The sequence below is a fragment of the Trichomycterus rosablanca genome, chromosome 20 (assembly GCF_030014385.1).
Source record: "Trichomycterus rosablanca isolate fTriRos1 chromosome 20, fTriRos1.hap1, whole genome shotgun sequence".
NCBI lineage: Eukaryota > Metazoa > Chordata > Actinopteri > Siluriformes > Trichomycteridae > Trichomycterus > Trichomycterus rosablanca.
The window spans coordinates 20,549,020-20,568,932 of NC_086007.1; the positions used below are offsets into that span (position 1 = coordinate 20,549,020).

At 40.3% G+C, this 19,913-nt stretch overlaps 1 protein-coding gene across 3 annotated transcripts in view; it reads left to right on the forward strand.

The window, feature by feature from the left end:
• ulk2 (unc-51 like autophagy activating kinase 2) overlaps window positions 1–19,913 on the forward strand; it is a 53,043-nt gene that overhangs the window by 4,140 nt on the left and 28,990 nt on the right. For all 3 annotated transcript variants that reach the window (XM_063017257.1, XM_063017258.1, XM_063017259.1), the window contains exons 4-6: window positions 12,221–12,253; window positions 15,122–15,158; window positions 19,001–19,174. In XM_063017257.1, the coding sequence (XP_062873327.1) occupies window positions 12,221–12,253; window positions 15,122–15,158; window positions 19,001–19,174 (244 nt within the window). The remainder of the gene's footprint in view (window positions 1–12,220; window positions 12,254–15,121; window positions 15,159–19,000; window positions 19,175–19,913) is intronic.

Consider the following 19,913-nt stretch of genomic DNA (forward strand, 5'->3'; position numbering starts at 1 on the left):
ACAACACTATAGACATGAAACTTGGATATAACTTAGAGTAGTCAGTGTACAGCTTGTATAGCAGTGTAGATTTACTGTCTTCTGAAAATAACTCAACACACGGCCATTAATGTCTAAATAGCTGGCAACATAAGTGAGTACACCCCACAGTGAACATGTCCAAATTGTGCCCAAATGTGTCGTTGTCCCTCCCTGGTGTCATGTGTCAAGGTCCCAGGTGTAAATGGGGAGCAGGGCTGTTAAATTTGGTGTTTTGGGTACAATTCTCTCATACTGGCCACTGGATATTCAACATGGCACCTCATGGCAAAGAACTCTCTGAGGATGTGAGAAATAGAATTGTTGCTCTCCACAAAGATGGCCTGGGCTTTAAGAAGATTGCTAACACCCTGAAACTGAGCTACAGCATGGTGGCCAAGGTCATACAGCGGTTTTCCAGGACAGGTTCCACTCGGAACAGGCTTCGCCAGGGTCGACCAAAGAAGTTGAGTCCACGTGTTCGGCGTCATATCCAGAGGTTGGCTTTAAAAAATAGACACATGAGTGCTGCCAGCATTGCTGCAGAGGTTGAAGACGTGGGAGGTCAGCCTGTCAGTGCTCAGACCATACGCCGCACACTGCATCAACTCGGTCTGCATGGTCGTCATCCCAGAAGGAAGCTGACGCACAAGAAAGCCAGCAAACAGTTTGCTGAAGACAAGCAGTCCAAGAACATGGATTACTGGAATGCCCTGTGGTCTGACGAGACCAAGATAAACTTGTTTGGCTCAGATGGTGTCCAGCATGTGTGGCGGCGCCCTGGTGAGAAGTACCAAGACAACTGTATCTTGCCTACAGTCAAGCATGGTGGTGGTAGCATCATGGTCTTGGGCTGCATGAGTGTTGCTGGCACTGGGGAGCTGCAGTTCATTGAGGGAAACATGAATTCCAACATGTACTGTGACATTCTGAAACAGAGCATGATCCCCTCCCTTCAAAAACTGGGCCTCATGGCAGTTTTCCAACAGGATAACGACCCCAAACACAACCTCCAAGATGACAACTGCCTTGCTGAGGAAGCTGAAGGTAAAGGTGATGGACTAAACCCAATTGAGCACCTGTGGCGCATCCTCAAGTGGAAGGTGGAGGAGTTCAAGGTGTCTAACATCCACCAGCTCCGTGATGTCATCATGGAGGAGTGGAAGAGGATTCCAGTAGCAACCTGTGCAGCTCTGGTGAATTCCATGCCCAGGAGGGTTAAGGCAGTGCTGGATAATAATGGTGGTCACACAAAATATTGACACTGGGCACAATTTGGACATGTTCACTGTGGGGTGTACTCACTTATGTTGCCAGCCATTTAGACATTAATGGCTGTGTGTTGAGTTATTTTCAGAAGACAGTAAATCTACACTGCTATACAAGTTGTACACTGACTACTCTAAGTTATATCCAAGTTTCATGTCTATAGTGTTGTCCCATGAAAAGATATAATGAAATATTTGCAGAAATGTGAGGGGTGTACTCACTTTTGTGATACACTGTATATGTCACACGTAACTAATGTTATCACATGCTGACACTAGGGACTCTTGTTCATGAGTCATTTTTTGCGAGTCATGAGTCGAGTCCGAGTCATTTGAAACGAGTCCAAGTCGAGTCTGAAGTGGCTGTGTGTGCGACTTATGTGAAATTCAGACTCGAGTCACAGATTCGAGTCATCATCTTCGGTCTAGCCTAATGTTAGATCAGACTCAGGAAATGCTTTTCTTGTAATTGTATTTGATAGAGAATCACTATCTTAGTACCCTGACTGTCCTTTAGCTAGCTTTTTGACACCTGATGGTAATCCAGTCTAAAAAATATTGGCCTTTTTATAATATGGGTGTTTTCAATTGCATGCTCTACACTTCAGCTGATTAATTCTTCATCACTTAGTCTTGTGCATTGTCGTCTAGTGCTTAACAAATAAGAAGTAATGCTGAGAGGCAATAAAGCCTTTATTAAGTAGCTGTGGGATTCTAATTGAGAACATCTGGATTGAGTAGCCACTCCAGTGGGACGTCATTTAAGAGAAAGTGAACCAGATTTACATGCATTTCATGAAGTGAAGTGTGTATAAATAGTGTGTATACTGCTCTTCCCACTTTTTCTTACATAAAACTCCCACCTCAGAGAAGCGATGCTTACAGAGCCTGTTAAGCTTGGGGTTTCATCCTTTAACTCACTTATCTTTAGTAAATCTATCCTCGTATCTAGCCATTACACATCCTCTCTTCATGCCACTTGCTATTGTAATGCAGCTCTGTTCAGTATAAGACTTCTAACCTTTCTGCACTGCATTATTGCCCTGCAGAATCAGATCTGATATCTCATCCTTCAAAATCCCATTTAGAAAGTGCTGCAGAGCTTATTTTATGTGGGAGGAAATGATGTGGCTGTGCCGTTGCTGTGATTTGCTATTGACATGCCAGTTGCTTTAGTGCGTTTTCTCTACTGTAGAAAGAAAAAGCTAAAGACCGTCTAGGGGGAACATGTACTGTGATGTTTGGCCAAGGAGACATGAATACACACACTTGTGCAGTGAATAGATCTTTATTAATGAATATTAATAAACTACAGCAGTGTGTAGTATCGGTATTGCATATCGGTAACGTTCAAACCCCCTCACAGGCTCACCCTAAAAAGTACACTATATGGACAAAAGAATAGATAAAAAATGGCTTTATTTGTCTTATATGCATATACAGTGTATCACAAAAGTGAGTACACCCCTCACATTTCTGCAGATATTTAAGTATATCTTTTCATGGGACAACACTGACAAAATGACACTTTGACACAATGAAAAGTAGTCTGTGTGCAGCTTATATAACAGTGTAAATTTATTCCTCCCTCAAAATAACTCAATATACAGCCATTAATGTCTAAACCACCGGCAACAAAAGTGAGTACACCCCTTAGTGAAAGTTCCTGAAGTGTCAATATTTTGTGTGGCCACCATTATTTCCCAGAACTGCCTTAACTCTCCTGGGCATGGAGTGTACCAGAGCTTCACAGGTTGCCACTGGAATGCTTTTCCACTCCTCCATAACGACATCACGGAGCTGGCGGATATTCAAGACTTTGCGCTCCTCCACCTTCCGCTTGAGGATGCCCCAAAGATGTTCTATTGTGTTTAGGTCTGGAGACATGCTTGGCCAGTCCATCACCTTTACCCTCAGCCTCTTCAATAAAGCAGTGGTCGTCTTAGAGGTGTGTTTGGGGTCATTATCATGCTGGAACACTGCCCTGCGACCCAGTTTCCAGAGGGAGGGGATCATGCTCTGCTTCAGTATTTCACAGTACATATTGGAGTTCATGTGTCCCTCAATGAAATGTAACTCCCCAACACCTGCTGCACTCATGCAGCCCCAGACCATGGCATTCCCACCACCATGCTTGACTGTAGGCATGACACACTTATCTTTGTACTCCTCACCTGATTGCTGCCACACATGCTTGAGACCATCTGAACCAAACAAATTAATCTTGGTCTCATCAGACCATAGGACATGGTTCCAGTAATCCATGTCCTTTGTTGACATGTCTTCAGCAAACTGTTTGCGGGCTTTCTTGTGTAGAGACTTCAGAAGAGGCTTCCTTCTGGGGTGACAGCCATGCAGACCGATTTGATGTAGTGTGCGGCGTATGGTCTGAGCACTGACAGGCTGACCCCCCACCTTTTCAATCTCTGCAGCAATGCTGACAGCACTCCTGCGCCTATCTTTCAAAGACAGCAGTTGGCTGTGACGCTGAGCACGTGCACTCAGCTTCTTTGGACGACCAACGCGAGGTCTGTTCTGAGTGGACCCTGCTCTTTTAAAACGCTGGATGATCTTGGCCACTGTGCTGCAGCTCAGTTTCAGGGTGTTGGCAATCTTCTTGTAGCCTTGGCCATCTTCATGTAGCGCAACAATTCGTCTTTTAAGATCCTCAGAGAGTTCTTTGCCATGAGGTGCCATGTTGGAACTTTCAGTGACCAGTATGAGAGAGTGTGAGAGCTGTACTACTAAATTGAACACACCTGCTCCCTATGCACACCTGAGACCTAGTAACACTAACAAATCACATGACATTTTGGAGGGAAAATTACAAGCAGTGCTCAATTTGGACATTTAGGGGTGTAGTCTCTTAGGGGTGTACTCACTTTTGTTGCAGGTGGTTTAGACATTAATGGCTGTATATTGAGTTATTTTGAGGGAAGAATAAATTTACACTGTTATATAAGCTGCACACAGACTACTTTTCATTGTGTCAAAGTGTCATTTTGTCAGTGTTGTCCCATGAAAAGATATACTTAAATATCTGCAGAAATGTGAGGGGTGTACTCACTTTTGTGATACACTGTACATGTACGTGTAGAGCAGCCTTTCTCAAGCGGGGTGCCGCTGCACCCTGGGGTGCCGTCTGGCTTCGTCAGGGGTGCCGTCAAAAATATTCTGACGTTACTGATACTATGAAATAAATTCATAAAAAAGTCAACTTATCATGAAAATGTAGACCATTAGCCGCCTCAAACATCCAAATTTGTCTCACACGCCCCTTTTCCCATGCTACAACGTCAACGCGGGTTGCGTGCGTTGCCTATAGTGAGGGGTCGTTCGCGAACGATCAGATTCTATTGAACGGCTCTTTAAAATGAACAAAAGGAACCGAGTCGCGCCTCTGGGAGCCGCTATATATATATATATATATATTAGGGCTGTCAAACGATTAAAGATTTTAATCGCGATTAATCTCAGAATTTCATATAGTTAATCGCGATTAATCGCATAAAAAAATCTGTGTAAATGTTATAGAAAACAAGGATTTTTAAGTGAAATGTTACAGTTAAAATGGTGAACACATTTTATGCTAAATGTCCTTATGTTAAAAACTGCTGGAACAAGAGAAAACTGTAAGGGAGTTTATTCACTCACATACTAGGCAGTAAATGTCAGATTGTAGGTTAGAATTTCTCCATCAGCAAACATTGTAGATCAGCGGTGCTTTAGGTGGGATAAGGCGTAGTTATTGTAACAGGCTTTTCTGTGGTTGTATTGTGACAATGGTTTGATGGCCGTTTCTACACGAAGTGAGTGTGTTTTGACCCTTTGGGGCTTCCATAGTGCATGGACTAACGTGCTTGACTCAGCTTTCCGGTATTTGGTACCGTAACAGAATAAGTTAATAAAAGTGTTCTGCTCCCGACAACTTGTGAATATAGCGTGTATTTATTTCTTTATTATGCAAGGGCATCACTACGTTATAATTACATTATGTTAACAAACCGCAAATGAAAAGCGGTGGCAAGTCCGACATTAAAACGTTTGTTCTACCAGTCAAGTCTTAACATTAACTAGAATTTGCGTTAACGACACTATTTTTTTTAATCGCGTTAAATTGAGATTGCGTTAATGCGTTATTATCGCGTTAACTTCGACAGCCCTAATATATATATACTGTAATGCAATGCGACTACAGTACGTCTCTTCCCTGTAGTGTTTTTGTGTGTTAGCAGTCCGAGTAATGCAGAGTGTAAGTTTTTTTAATGCATTTTAGACTGGGGTGACTTGAGATTTTGAATACTTTTAAAGGGTGCCGTGACTGAAAAAAGGTTGAGAATTACTGGTGTAGAGTACAATGAAATGATTTTTCAGCATATCTCCGCTTGTTTGGAAGATAGGGTCAGAGCACAGTGTTGGGATACGCCTTATCATTTCTGAATTCATGTGTTACATCCAACAGGTGTAATAAATCAGTTACAGTGGTACCTTGTAAACTCGAAATCTTTGAAACTGGACGCCCTTAGTTGAGAAATGTGTATCCTTAAACTCGACGTGTGTGAGGCCGCCGCTTTGTTCAGCGCTCGGCTTGAGCGTTGCGGTAAGACGACATCAAAGATCGAATGCGAGACGAATCTGCATTTGTGTGGAATAACCCTCAATTCCACTCTGAAAGCTTCACATGTATCTGTGTTTAGCTGGATTTTTCTCCTGTTTCACTTTTAAACTTGTGTTATAGCTCGAGGTTCTGAGAAATTGTGAGAATCAGCTTTTCAGAGAGAGTCTAAAATGACTAAATGTATTAAAAGAACAACACAGGAGCACTAAACCTCTCTTAATTATTACTGCTCAAGTTCTCCTGAGTAATGAAATTCCTCGCTTGTTGTTTTAGTACAACATTAAGCTTTGTGCACAGCACACACTCCATAGGAAAAGATGGCACAGACAGCGCAGAAGCTATTTTGCCGCTTCTCATGTGAAATTGCTAAGGAATACGGTATTCCAAGATCAAGCATCTCCATGATTAAGAAGCATAAGGAAACAATAAAGAGGTAAAGAGCAGGTTTTATTGTATTTTCATTGATGTTGAACTGTTTTTAGTGTTTTTATATTATATTATATTATTTTCAGTGTATAAGTGTCAAAAACAACCCCATTTTTTTGGGTGGCACGGTGGCTCGGTGGGTAGCACCGTCACCTCACAGCAAGAAGGGTCCTGGGTTTGATGATCCCCAGGTGAGGCGGTCCGGGTCCTTTCTGTGTGGAGTTTGCATGTTCTCCCCGTGTCTGCGTGGGTTTTCTTCCGGGAGCTCCGGTTTCCTCCCACAGTCCAAAGACATGCAAGTGTTTATTGTCATTGCATTAAACAAACAAACTCCATTTATTTTACATTAGCCTAAAATGTATGCAGTTCCACGGGACCATGGAACACATTAACAGGTTTCCCATACATCCTTATGGGAAAAATACTTCATAACTCAACGCCTTTTAAACCCAACGCCTCCCAGAACCAGTTGACGTTGATTTTGAAGGTACCACTGTATATGGAGAGGGCAAACAATAGTACAGCAGCACATTAGAAAAGTATTAGTACGCCAAAGAGTAAAATGTAGAAGTGCTGGCACACTGTGAGGACTGGTTGTAAGTGCTGAATTAACATCCCAGTAATAGCACCTTTCTACATGGATTCTTTTATTCTGAATAGAGCTGTCAGCTCAACTGTTCTAATAACAGGTCTATACCAAGAGCTGTATCGCTCCTGTTCAGGCATTATGTATGCTATGTGGAAGTGGTTTAAATTCCTCTAATAACAGGGATGTGGCTGCCTATATTAAGCCTGCATAATCCTCCAGTAGCTATAACATTAAAACCACCTCCTTGTTTTTACACTCACTGTCCATTTTATCAGCTCCACTTACCATATAGGAGCACTTTGTAGTTCTACGATTACTGACTGTAGTCCATCTGATCAGGACCTCCACAGGACCACTACAGAGCAGGTATTATATAGATGGTAGATCATTCTCAGCACTGCACTGACACTGACACTGACTGTCCACTCCTACCTAGTCGGTCCACCTTGTAGATGTAAAGTCAGAGACGATCGCTCATCTATTGCTGCTGTTTGAGTTGGTCATCTTCTAGACCTTCATTAGGTTGGTGGACTATTCTCAGTCCAGCAGTGACAGTGAGCTGCTGTGTCTTATCCACTCATACCAGCACAACACACACTAACACACCACCACCATGTCAGTGCAGTGCTGAGAATGATCCACTACCTAAATAATACCTGCTCTGTGGTGGTCCTGTGGGGGTCCTGACCATTGAAGAACAGCATGAAAGGGGGCTAACAAAGCATGCAGAGAAACACATGGACTACAGTCAGTAATTGTAGAACTACAAAGTGCTTCTATATGGTCAGTGAGTGCAGAAACAAGGAGGTGGTCTTGGTGTTATGACTGATCAGTGTATTTGATGTCTATTACGTATAGAGAATGTGAACACGCAAGTGTTTGTTTACAATGAATTTGAGAGCGATACATATACCAACAGAACAGTCCATTGTTTCAAACCACCGTGCAGGTCCTAATCTTTATGCTGTAGAACTCTGTGTTCCTTGTGTCTGTGTTCTTCTCGGTATTGCTCTCCAGTTCTTGGAAAGCACGGGGGGAAGGGTTTGAAGAAGAATCACGCTGTGAATCAGGGGGTTTGTGCTTTTCAGGAATTTGCTTTCCAGCCTTGCAGAACAGGTTGTGGTTCAAGAGTAGATGTTTTCACTAGATAACACGGTCTGAAGTCATGCCCAGGCTGTCCCGTCTGTATGTAATTTTCTAACTTGAGCCTGAGCTGACGAGGCCGAGTTTATTTTCGACATCATACGCTTCCTTTCCTTAGTAAACAGTTGAAAATGTGTGTGTGTTAACTAGCTCCATGTAGGCAGAAATGACTGGGTTTGAGAATGGCTTCTGTGTGTTTAAGCATATATGTACGACATCCTGTGTGTGTGTGTGTGTTTACTTGAGAGTGTTCCTCACAAGCTAGTTCAAGCACTGTTTGTTCCCCTTTCTTTCTTTATCTGTCAGTACTCTGTGCAACAACATGCTCAGGGTCTGGATGAATAGACTTTTTAAAACCTCATCCCGTCACTAGCATATTAATGAAACGCAAAGTCGTTCAGTCATTCATTAAAACCACATTTTATTAGCTCAACTTACCATATAGGAGCTCTTTGTAGTTCTACAATTACTGACTGTAGTCTATCTATTTCTCTACATACCTTTTATTCATTGGCCTACTTTCACCCTGGTCTTCAATGGTCAGGACCACCACAGAGCAGGTATTATTTAGGTGGTGGATCATTCTCAGCACTGCAGGGAAATGAGTGGTATGGTGGTATGAGTGGATCAGACACAGCAGCGCTGCTGGAGTCCACTCTATTAGACACTCCTACCTAGTTGGTCCACCTTGTAGACGTAAAGGCAGAGACGATCGCTCATCTATTGCCGCTGTTTGAGTCGATCATCTTCTAGACCTTCATCAGTGGTCACAGGACGCTGCCCACGGGTGCTGTTGGCTGCATATATTTTTGATTGGCGGACTATTTTCAGTCCAGCAGTGACAGTGAGGCGTTTAAAAACTCCATCAGGGCCGCTCAGGTGGCGCAGCGGTAAAAACACACGCTGGAACCAGAGCTGGGATCCCGAATACATCGTATCGAATCTCAGTTTTGCCTGCCGGCCACATAAACAACGATCGGCCTGTTGTTCAGATATGGGCGGGACTAAGCCGGATGGGGTCTCTCTCCCATGACTGGTGCAATTACGACCTCTGCTGGCTGATTGATGGCGCCTGCACAGAGAGGAGAAAAGAGTGCTCTCAGGGAGTGTCTCTCGGTACACAACGCTGGGCTGCACTGCACTCGTCTAAGTGTAGGTGATAAGATGCATACGGCTGCTGCCCACGTGTCGGAGGGGGCGTGGGTTAGCTTCGTTCTCCTCAATCAGAGCAGGGATCGGCATTGGTGGAGAGGATGCATTACGCAATCGGGCAATTGGACGCGCTAAAAAGTCGGGAGAAAAACTCCAGCAGCGCTGCTGTGTCTGATCCACTCATACCAGCACAACACACACTAAATAATACCTGCTGTGTAGTGGTCCTGTGGGGGTCCTGACCATTGAAGAACAGCATGAAGAGGGCTAACAAAGCATGCAGAGAAACAGACTACAGTCAGTAATTGTAGAACCACAAAAGTGGAGCTGATAAAATGGACTGTAAGTGTAGAAACATGTTATGGCTGATCGGTGTAAATAACATGGACATAAACTTTACTGTAATCATGTTTTTGTTATTGGATTGTTTACATTATAAGATCTACTACCACTATGGGTTCTTGCCCCAAGATGTTATTAGGCAAGCAACCAAACGCGGTCAGGGTCACTTGGCAAAAGCCAAAAAAATAAATACAAACATGGCAGGATGATCTGATCTTGGCAGCGCTGTTTGTCTGTGGACAGCATGTGATTCTGAACTTAGTGCTGCTTGTTTTGATTTTTTTTCTCCCCACCCACACTTGGTCAACAGCTCCTCTCAGGCGTATCACACCAGCGTGCGCGTGTGATCACTTTGTACCCACTTGGCAAACATTCTGAAACGTCTAGAACGTAATATTATGGAGATAAGCAGTTGCACAACCGGCAACCAGTCCATTCCCCAGTCTAGGAGAGGGTGCAGACTGAATTGCTTACACAAACTCAAGCTGAATTGATGCCTGGTCCAAGGACTCGGCTGTTTGAAGAGAATACTAGCATTTTTCTAGTAGAAAGTCAAATGAATAGCAATTCCAAGGGCATTGCTGGGCTAAATTAGTATTCTTAGTTCAGCTGCCAGCATAGTAATGTGTTTGAGAAAAACAGATGATGCGGGTGTAACGGGTTGATTACTTTCATCAGAGTAAAATGACCCGATGTAGTCTCAAACAGACTATAAAACTTAGGAGTTGTAGCACTAATAAGGGCTAATGTACTGGACCTGATTTCAGGACTATTTAAAGAAGCTGGGAGATCATTGCGGTGCTGAGTCATTATCCAAACTCAGTCGGTTTAAGATACATCATTTCTTTTGTTTCCACCTTTAATGTGTCATTTAATTAAAAAATAAACTGAAATCATTTAATTTAGAGGGGAAAAATAAAAATGCAAAAACTCAATGGTTGCATAAGTGGGTATAATAAACATTTAAATTCATGTGAAATAGTACTCAGCCATAACATTAAAACACACGCTGTCCATTTTATCAGCTCCACTTACCATATTGAAGCACTTTGTAGTTCCACAATTACTGACTGTAGTCCATCTGTTTCTCTGCATGCTTTGTTAGCCCCCTTTCATGCTGTTCTTCAATGGTCAGGACCCCCACAGGACCACCACAGAGCAGGTATTATTTGGGTGGCGGATCATTCTCAGCACTGCAGTAACACTGACAATGATGGTGGTGTGTTAGTGTGTGTTGTGCTAAAATGAGTGGATAAGACACAGCAATTCTGATGGAGTTTTTAAGCACCTCACTGTCACTGCTGGACTGAGAATAGTCCACCAACCAAAAACATCCAGCCAACAGCGCCCCGTGGGCAGCGTCCTGTGACCACTGATGAAGGTCTAGAAGATGACCGACTCAAACAGCAGCAATAGATGAGCGATCGTCTCTGACTTTACATCTACAAGGTGGACCAACTAGGTAGGAGTGTCTAACAGAGTGGACAGTGAGTGGACACGGTATTTAAAAACTCCAGCAGCGCTGCTGTGTCTGATCCACTCATACCAGCACAACAAACACTAACACACCACCATGTCTGTGTCACTGCAGTGCTGAGAATGATCCACCACCTAAATAATACCTGCTCTGTGGGGGTCCTGTGAGGGCTTCTGACCATTTCGTGTCAGCTCGAATCAGCTGCTCACTCTTATTAACATTGTGTTTCTACTCATAGAACTGCCATTTACTGTAATTTTTACATAATTATGAGTAAACCCTGCTGCCACAAAACTGGTTGACTGGGTGTACAGGTGTTTCCTGAAAAGATGTGTTGGCACATTAGGGACAGGTCAGGACTGCAGGCAGGCCAGTCCAGTACCCGTATCCTCTTCTTCCGCAGCCATGCCTTTGTAATGTGTGCAGCATGTGGTTTTGCATCGTCTTGTTGAAAAATGCATGGACGTCCCTGGAAAATATGACGTCTTGAAGGCAGCACATGTTGCTCTAAGATCTCAATGTACTTTTCTGCATTAATGCTGCCATCACAGAAGTGTAACTGACCTTTACCAAGGGCACTGACACAGCCCCATACCATGACAGACCCTGGCTTCTGGACTTGTTCCTGGTAGCAGTCTGGATGGTCCTTTTCTTCTTTGGTCCGGAGCACACAGCGTTAATTCATCTGACCACATTACACGTTTCCACTGTGTGATGGTCCATCCTAGATGCCTCAGAGCCCAGAGAAATCGACGCTGCTTCTGGACATGGTTAACATAAGGCTTAGTTTTTGCACAGTAAAGTTTTAAGTGGTATTTGTGCATGTAACTCTGTATTGTAGTGCTTGACAAAGGTTTGCCAAAGTAATCCCTCACCCATGTGGTTATATCAGCTATTGTTGAGTGAGAAATATGCAAATCCCTTCCAATCTTTCTTTGAGGTTCATTGTTTTTAAACATTTCAATAATTTTCTCACACATTTGTTGACAAACTGGAGATCCTCTGATCATCTTTGCTCATTAAAGTCTCAGCCTTTCCTGGATGCTGCTTTTGTACAGTTTATGGTAACACTATTTTTGGTTTTACCGTAGTAAGTGTCCTGTTTTTTTTTCTTTGGTCAAAGCTACATGATGTTTTATTTAGAAATAAGATGAGATGCATAAATGTGTCTTCTGTTTTTTTTTCAGGAAACTCCTAATTTTGTGTTCCTAGTAATGGAGGTGAGTCAGTTGCATTAATCATAAGCAAATCCTCTCTCTCTCTCTCTCTCTCTCTCTCTCTCTACTTCTGTCTTTTGCTGATGTTGATGTCTGTATTGAGCATCATCACTTGACCAAACCAGCTTTGTTCTGGGATATTTTATGTTATTCAGACTAGGGCTGGGCGATATATCGATATTTTAAAAATATCGATATATTTTCATACGCGATATAAGATAAGACAATATCGCATATATCGATATAAATGTTGCGTTCCAGTTAGATCCGACAGTTCGTCTTTCTCTTCTCCCAGTTTGTCTCTGCACATGTTCACCTGCCCCGCCCCTCTCCCTCACTGAACACAACTCGCCCCTCCCCACCGCCTCACCAGTAATTCCTGCAGGCAGCGATAGCATGGAGACGGATAAAGACATGACATAAGCTATCGAAGAGGAGCTGCTTACTAAAAAGAAAAATAATGACTAATTTTGTAATTATTTGGAGATGGTTCGAATTCAAAGTGTCAGATGAGCAGCAGAATAATGTATTCTGTAGAGAATGCCGAAAACAAGTCCAGACAAAAGGTTCCAGCTCCGTGTACCTTCATTCGTTTTTCACTTCAAATCCCAAAGTTAAAAAACAAGAAAACGAGTCGTTATTCATTTCAAAAACCAACACAAGCGCATGCACACGCTGACATGCACGTGTTTACTTCACATTAAGTGTTGAGAAAGTAATAATAACGTAGCGGTGCGTCTCCTGTTGTTCTGACTCTTGTGTTTGTATATGTGATGTGCAGATATTTGCTCTATCTGTAAAAACAAACATTATGGGGATTTCTGTACTGGATGTTGTACGTGGTTGTGTTAGTTTATACTGGACGATCGCCCGACGTCCGACACGTCATTTATTTATTTATCTTCTATTATAGTATTTCTTGTTGTCGGCCAATAAACAACCAAACATTATTAAATTGCATGAACTAACTCTGCAGTAAACAAGGAGCAAACAGCAATTAAACAGCAAATAAAGCTGTTAAATAATAATAAAGTGCATGAAGAAGAACGCTGATTAAAATGCATTAAATGTTGTAATAGTTACACAGTAACATGAACCATTAGTTCTGCCTGTATTACAGAACTGAGTTCTATACAGTAAAAGAAAATATTAATGTAAATGTTAATGTTGTGGCGACATATACATAAAATAATGTATAAAGTCCAAACATGGGGGGGTGGGGGGTTAACGAGGGGTTTACTTTAACGGGGTTTTACTTTTAATGTCACACAAGCTCAGCCGGAAACCATGTCATTCCAACATCTTCCCTACACACTCGCTCCCTGCGCCCTATAGTACACTTAACATTCTTAAAGGGCCAGACAATATATTTGTAATTCACGTTAGACAACAGGAGATGCCTTAGAAAACAACTTTTTTTTTTCTTAGAATAGCTCTTTTTTTTTTTTTTAAGCAAAAATCATTCATGTGTGAAGCTTCCCCAGCATGAATATTAATAAAAGTGCCTGTAAAAAAATTGGAACATGTAGCTTTGTCTCAGAAGTGTCTTTTTGTTATTACCTTATGGAATAAAAAAATATCGAGATATATATCGTATATCGCCATTCAGAAAAAAATATTGAGATATAATTTTTGATCCATATCGCCCAGCCCTAATTCAGACCCTTTATGTGCACCTGCTGATAAGATAAGACTCGTTTACTGGAATTCTGTGGGAAGTGGGAATGACCATAAAGACTGGGTGGCTGTATTTGTTTGGCTTAGCTGTTTGATGCTTGCGGTTAGATGTGAATTTGGATTAGAAAAGTCAATTATATAATCAGTCCATCCATGTGATAAGCTTGTACTCTATAAATTCCGCAATCAACAGTGGCAGTAATTAATCCAGTCTAATAATGCTTTTAACGAGATTTAATTAAACAGATGATAAAGAACAGCATTATACTCAGCAACATAATCCTGCATCACATTATCAGATTAATCAAATACTCTGATCAGCCATAACATTAAAACCACCTCCTTGTTTCTACACTCACTGTCCATTTTATCAGCTCCACCTACCATATAGGAGCACTTTGTAGTTCTACAATTACTGACTGTAGTCCATCTGTTTTTCTACATACTTCTTTAGCCTGCTTTCACTCTGTTCTTCAATGATCAGAACCACCACAGAGCAGGTATCATTTAGGTGGTGGATCATTCTCAGCACTGCAGTGACAATGACATGGTGGTGGTGTGTTAGTGTGTGTTGTGCTGGTATGAGTGGATCAGACACAGCAGCGCCTCACACCTCACTGTCACTGCTGGACTGAGAATAGTCCACCAACCAAAAATATCCAGCCAACAGCGCCCCGTGGGCAGCGTCCTGTGACCACTGATGAAGGTCTAGAAGATGACCGACTCAAACAGCAGCAATAGATGAGCGATCGTCTCTGACTTTACATCTACAAGGTGGACCAACTAGGTAGGAGTGTCTAATAGAGTGGACAGTGAGTGGACTGCTGTGTCTGATCCACTCATACCAGCACAACACACACTAACACACCAGCACCATGTCAGTGTCACTGCAGTGCTGAGAATGATCCATCATCTAAATAATACCTGCTCTGTGGTGGTCCTGTGGGGGTCCTGACCATTGAAGAACAGCATGAAAGGGGGCTAACATATGGTGCTCCATATGGTAAGTGGAGCTGATAAAATGGACACTGAGTGTAGAAACAAGGAGGTGGTTTAATGTTATGGCTGATCGGTGTATATTGCAAGTACTATTCCTGTTTAATGCTCGTCTCCCAGCACTAATGTCTGTCACTTAATAAATAATAGATGCCGGGAATTAAATAGCATTTTGTGTGTGTGTGTGTGTTAATGCAGTTCTGCAATGGAGGAGATCTGGCTGACTATTTACAAGGTAAGCACTTGGATTAAGCGTATCTTAAAACCCTGATATCTCTCAAAGATCATTTACTGTCTTCTCTAAGGCTGCAGTCACATGATACGCCACAAACTATAAAACAAGTAAATTTGCTGCTGTTGGTTTTTACGGCTCGATCAATCAGATTGCACTTTGGCCCATTCGCCATTGACTTTTTCAAAGTGCAGCCAATAATACACAGAGAAATAGAGGATCTGTATGAAGGATCCGTATAATACAACCCCAGACTTGACTTTGGTTTGATTGCAGACAGGATGAACCTGAGATATTTCATGTTTTATCTCCTCAACTTCATTTCATTTATTAATAAACATCCATTCCTGTATTTCAGGCCTGCAACACATTCCAAAAAAAGTTGGGACAGTAAAGCATTCACCACACATTTTCACCACACTTAAAAGACGCTTCGGTGCCATTTAGTGTTTCAGCTTTTATTTTGTCCCATTCTTCCTGCAAACACGTCTTAAGATGTGCAACAGTACGGGGTTGTCGTTGTCGCCATGCCTTTGTAATGTGTGCAGCATGTGGCTTTGCATCGTCTTGTTGAAAAATGCATGGACGTCCCTGGAAAAGACGAAATCAATGTACTTTTCTGCATTAATGCTGCCATCACAGAAGTGTAAATGACCTTTGCCAAGGGCACTGACACAGCCCCAGACCATGACAGACCCTGGCTTTTGGACTTGTTACTGATAACAGTCTGGATGGTCCTTTTCGTCTTTGGTCCGGAGCACACGGCGTCCATTTTTCCCCCCAAAAAAGACCTGGAATGCTGATTCATCTGACCACAATACACGTTTCCACTGTGTGATGGTCCATCCGAGGTGCCTCAGAGCCCAGAGAAGTCGACGCCGCTTCTGGACATGGTTAACAAAAGGCTTCTTTTTTGCACAGTAGTGCTTGACAAAGGTTTGCCAAAGTAATCCCTCACCCATGTGGTTATATCAGCTATTGTTGAGTGGCGGTTCTTGATGCAGTGCCGTCTGAGGGATCGAAGATCACAAGCGTTCAGCTTAAGCTTGCGCCCTTGGTCTTTACTCACTGAAATTCCTCCCGATTCCTTGAATGGTTTAATGATATTATGCACTGTAGAGGGAGAAATATGCAAATCCCTTCCAATCTTTCTTTGAGGTACATTGTTTTAAACATTTCAATCATTTTCTCACACATTTGTTGACAAACTGGAGATCCTCTGATCATCTTTGCTCATCAAAGACTCAGCCTTTCCTGGATGCTGCTTTTGTACCAAACCATGATTACAATCACCTGTTGACATCACCTGTTTGGAATCACATAATTATTCAGGGAACACAGTAAAAAATAAAGAATTTGCTTGTTAAGATGGGCTTCGTCCCTGCACCGGTTAGCCTATTGATCTATGGCTTATCTGTGTTTACATGAAGATATACTGTAAATGCTCTGGTGCACTTTGTGACTGCATGTTATTGGTCTGAAACATGTTTTCATGCTAAAATGAGTCACTAGTAGTCCTAAGTACTGTGTTTTAATGTCTCTGTGTACTCTATCGAGCTTTTAAAGAGATAAATAAAGCAGCTGAACTCTAGCCCTTTGTTCTGTGAAACTGGAGCTATTATCACTGCATAACAGTTGAATTCAGGTGAACGTTCCCACGTCAGACGGCACGGTGCAGCACGTCTCGGCCTCTCACCCTCCCTGCTGTTAATTGTGTAACTGTTCCTCGGTTATACAAGCGCACTCCTTTTGATGTGTACGGTGGGAAGTATCACCATAAGCACTCTAGAAGCTGGATCTATTGTGATAATCGTTGCCGCTGTGTACCGAGTGGATGAATGAAAGCTTCTTAATGGATTAGTGTATTAATGGGGTTTTGTTGTAACAGGGGACAGAGGGTACACTGATATTTGTGTAATCCCACATGGCCTTAATTTTGAAATTCATGCATGGGCAGTGAAGTGTGTGCAAAAGCTTAGCTCCGGTTATGTCTTTGTCTTCACTGAACCCAGTGATTAACCATTGACAGTTCAGGTGGAAATAAATGTTTTTCCTTATATTGGGTGTTTAAATGAATAAGGTCTGGGTTTTGAAGATGGTCTGTCAATTAAGAAAAGATGCACTTAAGTTGTTATTTTTCATTTATTTATTTGTTTTTTATCAAGTAATTTAACTATTATTATTAATAAATAATAATAATAATAAGGATAGACATAAATATTAATAATAGCATAAATAATAAGTTCAGTACTAACAATAATAAAAAGATGAAAATAAATAAATAATGTATAATAATAATAATGATTATTATTAGACAGTATTATAAATATTTATAAGTTTAACAATAACAGTAATGGTAACAATAAATACTTATAATAATAATTATAATAATAATAATAATAGTAATAATAGAAATATTAATAATAAAATATAAACGAATAATAATAATAGATAGAAATAATATTAATAATAATAATTATTAATAGTATTAATAAGTTTAATATAAACAGTAATTATTAGATATAAGTACTCATAATAGACTAAGTAATCATAATAATATTTAAAAAATAATAATAGTAATAGTAGTAATAGCAGTAGTAATAAGAACAGAAAGAAGAAAATATTAATAATCATTATTATAATTATAATAATGATTAGAAAAATATCAATAACAATTAATAGATAAAAATAAATATTCATAATTATAATAAATAATAGTAGTGGTAGTAATAGCAGTAGTAATAATAATTATAATAATAAAAAGATTTAAATCCTAATTTTAAGAAAAATAATAATATTTGATAGAAATCTGTAGTATTATAAATATTAATAAGTTTAATAATCACAGAAATGAATAGATGAAAATAAATATTAATGATGATAAAATAATAATAGTAATAGTAGTAATAACAAGAGTAATAATAATAATAAAGAGAAATAAATATTCATTATAATAATATTGGATAGAAATCAGTAGTATTATAAATACTAATGTTTAATAATAACAATAATAAATAGATTAAAATAAATATTCTTAATAATTAAATAATAGTGGTGGTAGTTGAAATAGCAGTAGTAATAATAATATATAATATAATATCATAATAACTATAATAAAAAGATTAAAATAAATAATAATAATAATGATTATGATTAGATAGAAATCAGTATTATAATAAATAGTAATACGTTTAATATTAACAGTAATTTATAGATAAAAATAAAAATTCATAATAATAATACCAATAATAGAAGTAGTAGTAGTAATATCAGTAGTAATAATAATAATATTAATAATATGTATATGAATATGAATATTATTATTATTAATAATAACAATAATAATAATAATAATAATAAAATAATAATAGATAGAAATCAGTAGTATTATAAATATGAATAAGTTTATTTAACAATAATAATAGATTTAAATCATCATAATAATGAAAATAATACTGGTAGTAGTAGTAATAGCAGTGGTAATAATAATAGTAATAATAATAATCATGGGTAGATTTTTTGGAAATTGGAATGACCAATTCTAAGTACATACCCCAGCTGAGATGTGATATGACCTGAAGTGGGTTATTCATGCAAGAAATCCCCACATGATGTAAATTGTGCAAGACTGAACAGTGGCTACATTCAATGTTGTTGCTGCTTTAGGGTTCAACCAATTATGAAATACAAAAGTTCATGTATTTTCCAGCCTTATTATAAACAATGAATAAATAAATATATGTTTAAATACACAAAGTATCTTTCACAAAATACCTACAAACGTTTCAACGACTTTGGCACTTTTGTGAATATTAATGAACATTCCTGTCATTCTGCTGTTCTAGGTAAGGGCACTTTGCGGGAGGACACCCTGCGGGTCTTTCTGCAGCAGATAGCAGCAGCCATGCGAGTCCTTAACAGCAAGGGCATCATCCACCGGGACCTCAAACCCCAGAACATCCTTCTGTCCTACACTGGCCGCAAGAAATCCAACATCAACGGCATCCGGATTAAAATAGGTAATCGGATACATCTAACAAAGACTGACTGCTATTGCTTTGTATGTACAGATCTTTGTGCCTTTAAAAGTTTTTTTTGTGACAAATATTCCTCAGCTGGTTAGTGTTTCATGTGTGGAGTACACTAAGAGAACGGTACAGGACTGAATGATTCACCCCATGCAATGAGAGGACTTGTTGGGGAATTGTTGCAGGCACGGTTTGTGGCCATTTGCAGAGAATAGACCATTATAACGAAGGGTCCTTGACAGGGCACATGTGTTTACTGGCTGGTTTGATATGTGTAGAAATCATGCGGTTGCCAGATCTCAAGCAAATTAAACATTGTGGGAAGATTTGAAGTCGATGGCAGATGCAACCAGATGCAAAAAGAAAAGATCTTGGTGCCTTTAAAAGTCTGACAGTCACAAATATTCCTAGTTTTTTTATATGTGGAGTACACCAAGAGAACAGTACAGGACTGAATGATTGACCCCATGCAATAAGAAAACTTGGTAGCTGTGCTATTCCAACTGGGAAATGTTGCAGGCACGGTATGTGTCCATTTGTCGCCTTGTTTAGTTTGGCGGTCACAAATATTCCTCAGCTGGCTAGAGTTTCATGTGTGGAGTACACCAAGAGAACAGGACAGGACTGAATGATTGACCCCTGCAATGACAGGACTTGGTAGCTGTGCTATTCCATTTGAGGTTACTGACAGGGCACAGACAAGTTTGACGGTCACAAATATATGTACTCT